A 9,806-nucleotide genomic window follows, 5' to 3' on the forward strand; every position below is an offset into this window, starting at 1 on the left:
CTTTCAATATTAAAAATGATGACCTGTAGCTGTGTTAATCATATTGGACCCAGTGTTTTGTAGAAATGAATGCATTATGCACTACATAATTTTTGTGCTTAATAAACTTGATTAAATAAAACATGCAAAGTCTGTGTAAGTTTGAGCTCAAAGAATCAGTTATTGTATGTGTTCTATTGTTTGTGCTGTATTCTTTTAACTATATTACATTTTTACTACTATATACTACTTACTACATTTTTATGAAGGGTATATAATAAAAACTAGGTGAGGTAATAAACAAAAAGTTGCCTTTGTCTACATTTTTACAATAAGTATACTTTTTTTTATCAAAACAGATGATGGTCTGAAACAGGATATATTTAGTTTAAAGAAATAGCATAGCCAAATATAAAGAAAAAAAATTGATTGCAAAAAATGGCATTAACTCTGGCTGTGCCAACATATCATTTCTGTAACTGGCAGTGACTCCAATGGAAAAATATTTCGAAGCGCATAAGTAGTGTTGCGTGCTTTATTCAAAGCTGGAGTTTGATACGCCAGTCAAAGAAGGGGGACTGGATCGGCGCAGAAGCCTGATGGAAAGGATGAAGAAGCTCATACTCAACAGGCCCAACACTGTCACGCCAGCAACAAGAGCACTTGTCACTGTGTCCAGTGGGGAGGAGGAGGTGCTAGGTGGAGCTATAGTGAAATAGGGACAGAGAGAGTCTTTTATTAAGAATCATTTCATTTTTTTTTTTTATAACTAGTGACACTTAAAGTACTTGTTACTTCAAAGCCAGGGTCGGGGTCACATTACTCCCAATACACAATGCAGATTTCAAATATGGTCTCTCAAAACTACAATACCAAGGACTCAATAACTCAACTTAACAGTGATCGCACACACAGGAATCCAGGAAGGGTCAAAGTTTTCCTAGGAGTGTGTCCTCCATCTATTCAAATGGGTGTTCACACACCTTTTAAGAGGGCAAGGAAGTTAGAAAGAGACTCCTACCCTCAAGGGTAACCTAGGCAAAACAAGCTGGCACTTTCTGTTAAGATAAGCTTTCATCAGTTTCCTCACTGAACATGTCGGCCATGCCTTGAATCTCTGATTGACCTGTACATTCACCTAGACCTGCTGCAAATGTGCCTTAGGGAGGTTAAAGGGAAAATAAACTCTGGGGTTCTATCGTCCATTGTACCAATCCATGAAAACTAGTACCTTAACAGCAAATGTCTTCCTTCATCACCATGAAGTTCCTCATAGTGCATGCACACACCTAATCCTCAAATCCCCTGCACAGAAATAATCCGTGGACTGCACCTTACCCCACACATACTGTATGTCTGTGCTACTGAGCTCATATTGTACTTCTTTTCCATGTAACCACGATTATACCCTGTCCATCAGAAATAGACTCTTCCCAGCTTTCACAGATCACTAAAATCTAAGGCATATTTAGTCATATTCTTTCCCAAAGGCTTATCTACAATCTTACCATCTATCCATCCCTTCCCCAGAGGAACACATCTTACAACACTAGACATGCTCTGTAGGGGGTATAACCTGGAGCATGTATTGGAAGATCCCAGATGACATTGTGACCCAATGAGGAGACCAATTTTCATCCCAAGAATGGGGGAGAGAATTTGGGGTTTTCTATCAGCCTAACCTTCAAGTAACAAACCCCCCTTCTCCAAGCCAATGAACAAGTGGAAGGAGCTCCCAGATCAACTAATTCCTTGGCACATTAGTGCATACAATTAGGATGACTGCATTACTGTACTTACATCTACTTTTTATATTTTCTATTGTTAGTTCTAATGTGCTAGCTAAGATTTTGAAGATTAGCTAGTTAGTTGACAGTTAACCTTTGTTTCATAATGTTCCTTCCTTCCTTAGGGGGCAATAATTTACCACCATCAACTAAAATGTAAATGAGATTTAAAATAAAAAAAGAAATTTTTGTGAATCTTTCTTTTTTGTGTTTTTTTTAGCCACTGCTGTATGGCAATAAAGCTCAATTGTATTGTGAATGAAAAAAAACCTTACCAAGCTGTGAGTTGGAGGTTGAGGTTTCATCTGCAAAAGAAAAAGACATTTAAAGGCTATAGTATGGTGATGGGGAAGATTGTGTATGCACAAATAGGAAAAAAGTTTTTTGATTGTTTAAAGTGCCCTTTTTCTTAGGATGGTTGAAGTGTAGCTTTTGTACCTGTCCTTTTGTGTTATAAGTGTCTGGATGATAGTAAAGTTAATGGAAATATATAAAAAATTTAACTGTACGTATGATTTGGATGTATGTAAATTATGATGTAAATAATTCGCACAAAATTGCCAGGACACCTTTATCCCTGGTAGTTCTGTATAATATGCATTAAGCCAAATAACTGAAAATCAAAGAGGAAGATTTCACCAGTCTGCTACACTCATGACTACAGTTTGCATTTGATCACCTCAACATCATTTAGCTGTAATAAATGGCCATTCGGTGCCACCCAGCTGGGGATGGGTTCCCTCTTGAGTTTGGTTCGTCTCAAGGCAGTAAGATTTGAGACAATGGCAGTAAGATTTGAGACAATGTTCATTGTTAAAAGCGCTATACAAATAAAAATAAATTGAAGTGAGTTGAAAACACAAACGTGACTATTTTACTATTTTCTTACCGCCTCTGGTGATTATCGGGCCCGCGGTTATGATAGCATCTTCAGAGGAAGCATGTGGCACTACAGTGTCCTCCCTCTTTTTTCTTATTCCACAGATCTGAGATACCATTACCACAGATATTAAGTATTAAGATTTCAGTCTGTCTGAAAAGCCTTTAGTAATAGAACACAGTCTGTGTTAATTAACAATAAAAAATAATTACAAATTTACCGGCAGCAGCATTGCACAGTCGTCTACCCGACACAACTTTGTGACACAGTGCAAGAAGACAGTGGACATCTTCTGGTTTTTGTGTTTCACAAACCGAAAAACTTCAAAGGCAAAGCGGCCCATCTGGCTTTTCCCATTCTCAAAAACTGTGGTCTGTGGATCTTTGTGACATCTATTAGGAAATGAACACTCAAGCTCAAGTAAGACTCAAACTATCCCTTAGTATACACACACACAGACACACACAGAGAGATAAAGCATTCTGTAAAAGGCCATTGTAAGAGATTTGTATAGCAAATGGTTGGTTTAAGCAGGTAATGAGCTCTCTGCTGGTTAATGCGCACCTCTTAACGCACCACTTTAGATAAAGTGAAATTACCCGAAGAAAAGATCGTAGCGTATCTCATCATTGGGATTCCCAGAGGGGGTGGTGTAACAGTAATCCATCAGTATATTCCATCTAGGGGTAAACGGGGTTGAAATAAGCATTTGTGTTACTGAAGCCATTCAAATCTCTGATCGTAAAGATTTTTTAATAAATGTAAAGAATCTATATATAAGTTAAATAAAAAAAATTCAACATATGAAATATGTAACAAGTATTAGTGTTTTGTTGTAATAACTGTATATTGTCATGATAGTTTATCAACATTTTATTTTTTCAAAACAAGTAAGGGGCAAAGTGAGTGTGCACTTCATAGCAAAATTCATTTTGTAGTATGGAGATTTTATTTAACAATACCTTCTATCAAGATTAGTCGCCTTGACAGCAGCAAACACTCTAGTCTTCAGAGCCAGACCAGCCATTGGAATGGACAACTGCTGACCAAAGGATGAATCCTAAGAAGCAATGTGTATTAATATATATATAAATGCACCCATCTATTAAACATTGACCATGATAAAGCATGCATACACAAATAAAGGAAAAGGAGACAGTATCATTAACAGAAACCTAATATAGTGACTAGTGCAGTAAATATTAATATAAAACTGTGTATGATACAAATGTTTGCACAGACTCTTCTCTCTCTTAATAAAGCGAAAACAACTAAATATCAAATTTACTCACATTGTATAGAATCAAGCTCAAGGTGCTAACAAAGGTGCCATTGTTGTCTTTTACTGCTATTGCTGCTGATGATCTTGAAAAAGTAGAGAAAGAAAGTGCCTTTATTTGTACATTAAAGCACAGTGAAATTCTTTCTTCACATATCCCAGGGTGCAGGGTCTGATACAGCATCCCTGAGACAATTAAGGGCCTTACTCAAGGGCCCAACACTAGCAGTATGGTGGTGATGGAGCTTGAACCCCTTGACATACTAATCAGTATCCCACAGCCTCTACCACTGAGTCACCATTGAACAGGCCAGATGTTCAAAATTTACAACACAGTGCAGTGAAGTAACATCAAATTTGATCTTTTCATATGCAGATCAATTAACATTTAAAAATGTAATGTTGATCAAATAATACACTTCTACCCGCATCCCTTAAATTTAACTTTTGGATCATTTGATATTAAAACAGCTCTACAGAGGAGAAGACTTACGATGCCAGCTGAGAGTTGTTAACCAGATACTCCAGAGGGTAACTGCAGCTGAATTTATAAAGCAAGCCTGGCAGGTAGCTAATGATGGTTGGAGGGTCAGGGGTATCAATGTAGCCTGATACATTCCCAATCTGTACCAGGGATATGTTCCCAAAAGCATTGTAGCCCTGAGCTGCAGAAACCTACCAAAAGACAGATTATTATAACTGGAATTTAACTGTCATAACATTTTATAACAGATTATTTAAAAGCAGCTATTAATGTAGCCTTTAAAGAGTCACCATTACTAGACTAACAATTGCACAACACAATGCTATCTTAAAAAAATTGTCAGTTATTAAAACTAATATCAGCTTGAAGCTTTACAACCATGAACCACAAATAATTTAAAGATAGTAAAGTGCACTGGTGGCTTGACTTCTCCTGACCAAACAACAATATTTAACAGTTCTCACCACCAGCATGTTTCCACAGGCCTCCAGCGTGCTGAGGCTAATGCTGAACAGCACTGCTGTAGGGAAGGTGTTGTTGTTAATAAAGCCGCGGCACTGAGCGTCGCTGTGATGGCCATTCAGTGCCAGGTCAGCATCAGTGTAGCCCGAGTAGAGCACCGGACAGAAGTTGATCTTTAGTGTGATAGTCTGCACACCACAGTACACAGTAATATCTCGCTCAGCTGCAAATATACATAAAATTAAGGAAATAATAGTTTAGTTTCAAAAGAAGCACTTAGTCTAGAAAGAGAAGCAGCTAATTGTAGGTATTTATCTCCTTACCTGGAAATCTACTGTGGAAGGCAGGATCACAGTTATAGCCATTAAACTGAGTAAAAGCCAAAGGCAATCCAGATATTAAAAAAATGAAAAGGCATATTAGCTCCATTTTGGCACCTGGAAAAATGGTGATAGCGAGACCCATGTGAAAAAATTTATCCACTGCAAAAGATGAAAGGTATGTTCTAAAAAGAAAAAGATAGTGTAAGATTTTTGTGTCACTTACTGTTCTTCCCTGAATCAAATGCGTTTAGCAGAGCCCCATGTGCTCTGACCTGCTGCCTTCAAATGAATGGCTATGCAGGCTCCAAAAAGATGACATCTGCAATCCAGCCACCTGCTTAGAACCAAGACATGGAGTTATTATCAGAACTCTTCAACAATACGAGCTGTCCTGCCCAACATGGGAAAATGCATCAAATTGGACTGCCTTGAACAAATCTTTTCACAGGCCTGGAAACATGAAACTCCTTTGCAATTTCCCACTCATATCCTTATGCCTTGATCTGCTTCTGTCATCAGGCACTAATGTCTGCACTCAGCAGGGGGGCTAAATCATGGAATTATGTTTTCGTCAGCCACTGAAGGGACTAAACGGGCTTTTCTCTGAGTCTGTCTATCAGGAAAGGATGGAAGGGTAGGCAGCTGACTTTGACGCATTGGGACTCAAGCTCATCTACTACATCAGGCCACTTATCTGCAGCTAATGATGCTAGCTGGATGCTAAAATCAAATTCTTGGTGAAAAGAAATCTGGAAAAGATTAAATAAATAATGTGGTATGCCATTGCTGTTTCCCATTTGTAAATATATATTCATAAAATGATTATGAAATAACATAATGCTGGCTTATAAAATCACTTTCTATAAACATTTTAATGAGATTTTTTACAGTTTTTTTACTATATATTTACATTTACAGCATTTAAAAGACGCCATTTTCCAGAACACTTCATAATTAGTGAGTTCGGGGTTAAGCATCTTGCTCAAGGGCCCAGCAGTTTAGTTAGGTGGTGCTAGAATTTTAACTTGTTACTTTCCAATACAGAGAATTGCATTGTGTGTTTGTGGATCTAGAGAAAGCGTACGACAGAGTGCCGAGAGAGGAGCTGTGGTATTGTATGAGGAAGTCAGGTGCGTCAGAGAAGTATGTGAGGGTGGTGCAGGACATGTATGTGACAGTAGTGATGTGTGCAGTAGGAGCGACAGACTGGTTCAAGGTGGAGGTTGGACTGCATCAAGGATCGGCTCTGAGCCCTTTCCTGTTTGCAGTGGTGATGGACAGGTTGACAGATGAGGTCAGACAGGAGTCTCCATGGACTATGATGTTTGCGGATGATATTGTGATTTGTGGTGAGAGTAGTGAGCAGGTTGAGAAGAGCCTGCAGAGGTGGAGGTACATGCTGGAGAGAAGGGGAATGAAAGTCAGTAGGAGTAAGACAGAGTACATGTATGTGAATGAGAGGGAGGGCAGTGGAGTGGTGTGGTAGGAAACCCTAGATTTTTAGGTTTTCTTTGGGAGTGACAAGGATGGACAGAATAAGTAATTAGTTTATTAGAGGGACAGCGCATGTAGGATGTTTTGAGAGAGACAAGGTGAGGGAGGCACGATTGAGATGTTTTGGACATGTGCAGGGGAGGGACATGGGGTATATCGGTAGGAGACTGCTGAGAATGAAGCCACCAGGAAAGACATGCAGGTAGTTGGTTTGAAAGAGGCAGATGTAGAAGACAGGGGTGGTATAGAGAAGGATGATCTGCTGTGGGACCCCTAATGGGATCAGCCGAAGAAGAAGAAGAAGAAGAAGAAGAAGAAGAAGAAGAAGAAGAAGAAGAAGACTTTTCAATACAGAAAATAATAGCATAACTATTAAGCTACCTCCCTGTGTATAGAACATATTTACAATACAGTGCACATACACATGCTAGACTTTGGCTTGAGCACATCCTTTTGGAGTATAGAGACAGATTAAAAAAACTCTTTCAAAGTCAGTAAAAGTGAACTTTATCCTGAGCTAAATTTTCAAATAATTCACACCTTTTGTGCCCTTAAGATTATTTATAATTATCCCAGTGAATAAACCAGTTTTAATGTCACTATATTTTGAGCAATAATCATAACCAATGTTTGTATAAAGTCTGATCACATGTGTTGTGACTGTGGAGCTATGCAATACCTCATGTTTTGCTCATGGACTTGTGCACTATTGTGTTGAGATTGGCTTGTGGAGCTGTGTATGGTGCTACTATTGACATCTGGAGCTGTTTACTGCGCCGTATAATTATGTTCCTGTCCATTAGAAAGCTTTAGACAGTTCGTTCTTCTTTTTTTGTTGACCGGCTTACTTCTTGTTTGCGCACACCGGCTGATTTGCAAGCATACGTTTTGTTGTTTCACTAGGGGATACCCACCTTCCACATATTCCTCAGAAGCCGTATTACATTGCACCAGTGCCTACTGGCTGGCAAACATGATACATTTGTGTCTGGGAGTGGCTACCTGCTGCCAGTATATAAAAAGGCTACACAATGTCTCTGTTATTCAGAAAACTTTTACTTCAATCCAGAAGCTTGGACTACTATATATAGCAATGCTCCTAGAACATTTACAGAAAAGAGTGTATTAATTTCTTCAAGGTCAGTAATGTATTTGAGACTGATTGGATTTGGTAACATTCTGAGTTCAACTGGTAGTGGACAGAGTGAAAAGCTTCCCTTAATGTCTGGCCAAGTTTCAGGAAGGGTACAATGTTTCCTTTCAAATATACCTCAGACTATTATATCTAATGAACTCAGCATTGATATTCATTCCCCCAGATTGATTATTTATCAGAGAGCTTCAGTGCTGTGTAACCTCTCTGAGATTGGATTCATTACGGACCTGTGAACAAGGAAGTGATCAAACAAGTTTAGGCCATTGGTGCCACCCTTTGTAGGTGGACCATTACGGCAGAGTGACACACAGTGGGTGGACCTACTTTTCCCATCAATGTTAATTACCTCTAGAAATTAAGAGAAAGGTGACAAAGACTGATGATGTTCCTCTATGTTGTCACAAGCAGAGAAAAAATTTTCTTGATCCTCATTGAGAAATCATAATACTATGGGTCTGGCCAGTGAGTGGGTTAATTTAATCTGGGTTGCCAAAAGTGTTACCAGAATCATATTAAATGCTAAAACCTTGTCTGATAGGTTATGTTATATGCTACAGTATGTGATGGCATGCATTTAAACACAAGGTAATGTTTTTGTGCAGTTACAGTTATTCTATAAATCCTGTAAGATTTGATAGACCAAGGAAAGACATTTTAACCATTAAACTGTCAGATAGTTATGACAGATGTTATTCTTAAGACCAATTTTTTCCCTTGTGGGATTTAGTATTGGTACTCTTTCATTAATGCTCTTTCAGCACTCTTTTTCTGTTTTTTTTCTGGTATCTTTGGCAAACTGTGTTAGCAAATTTAAAGCTGTATACATATATGCAATTTACACCTGGGGATGTATTAGAATTAGAATTAGAATTAGAATTAGAATTAAGTTCTTTTAATGCAGTGTACATGTTGGTCATGTCTCTTGAACTAAGAGTCTTCCACACTTTGCCTCAGCAGAGCATCAAACGCTAAATGCATTATGTCCTCATATGAGGAATATTTCATTACACTGGCACCCAGACACATTTACCACAGATTTATAGTACTGTTACTAGTTTTAAAGCATATGAATAGATATGCTGAATGGATTAGAAGCATCCTACATTATAAGTGTCTGACTCTATGTATACTAAATTAACAATGGAAAGACTGCTTCATTGACTTATTATTATTGTCATTATTATTGTTATTATTACATACTAAGAAACATACTAGTATTACATACTAGTAAACATCTGTTTGGTTTTGTTTACTATAATCCATGCCTAGACAAGGTGTCTGTACTCCTTTTGTGGAAAGTAGATGTGGTAATTCAGTTTTTTATCAAATATTAATTAAAAAAACGAAAAACAAAAAACAAATCCTCCATTCCATGTATTTAATGATGCAGGTTTAACATATCTTTTATGGGGTTAACCCCATGTGTACAATGTGTGTACAATGTGAACCAATGTGGCGTTAGAATTAAATATAATCGATATAAATGTTCAAAATAATCTTTGGAATTGCTTTAAGGACAATAATGACATTTCTTGGTTTAAGTGATAATTGAAATTTATAAAGATATTCACTATATGACAACAAATAGCCTTTTGAATTCATTGAATTAAAAAAAACATTGCAATGTTTTAATAGTATGTTTAATAGTATTTATGTGGTAACACATAAATAAAGTTTGAGATGAAAAATTGTGCTTGTGGACCAATCTAGCAGTATCTGATTAGAAAAGTCCATTAACTTTTGACCCCGACTCACTGAATGACACTGCAGCATTTCCTTTGTGAGTGTGATAGGGGCTGCAGCCATGGCAGGGGTATCTGTAGTAACAATGAGCTGCAGTAGGCTCTGAACTGCATGTCATCTTGGGCCACATGGGACTGAAAGTGCTGAGTTAGCTCCAGACACAAATCGAGGAAAGTCTGCTGATGTACTAGTTGTAAGCTAATAAGGGGCTAGATCAGC

The 9,806-nt window shown here is 37.9% G+C and overlaps 1 protein-coding gene across 1 annotated transcript; it reads right to left on the bottom strand.

Annotated features, from left to right (window-relative positions):
* Positions 1–297: 297 nt before the first annotated feature.
* zpld1b (zona pellucida-like domain containing 1b) lies at positions 298–5,467 on the bottom strand. The gene is made up of 11 exons (XM_046863328.1): positions 5,418–5,467; positions 5,195–5,308; positions 4,874–5,094; positions 4,419–4,600; positions 3,939–4,011; positions 3,609–3,706; positions 3,246–3,326; positions 2,867–3,038; positions 2,656–2,752; positions 2,042–2,071; positions 298–684 (listed from the first exon to the last, which is right to left on the bottom strand). The coding sequence occupies exons 2-11, from the start codon at positions 5,298–5,300 to the stop codon at positions 515–517; spliced, it is 1,230 nt and encodes a 409-aa protein (XP_046719284.1). The 5' UTR covers positions 5,301–5,308; positions 5,418–5,467; the 3' UTR covers positions 298–514.
* Positions 5,468–9,806: the final 4,339 nt, after the last annotated feature.

This window comes from Silurus meridionalis, chromosome 12 (genome assembly GCF_014805685.1).
Source record: "Silurus meridionalis isolate SWU-2019-XX chromosome 12, ASM1480568v1, whole genome shotgun sequence".
Classification (NCBI taxonomy): domain Eukaryota; kingdom Metazoa; phylum Chordata; class Actinopteri; order Siluriformes; family Siluridae; genus Silurus; species Silurus meridionalis.

Coding starts and splice junctions, on each gene's coding strand:
- zpld1b (XM_046863328.1), bottom strand. CDS start 5,300: ATGGAGCTAATATGCCTTTTCATTTTTTTAATATCTGGATTGCCTTTG. Junction 4,012..4,418: donor AACAACTCTCAGCTGGCATC/GTAAGTCTTCTC, acceptor TACTTTTTCAAG/ATCATCAGCAGCAATAGCAG. Junction 2,753..2,866: donor ACTGTGCAATGCTGCTGCCG/GTAAATTTGTAA, acceptor ATGGTATCTCAG/ATCTGTGGAATAAGAAAAAA.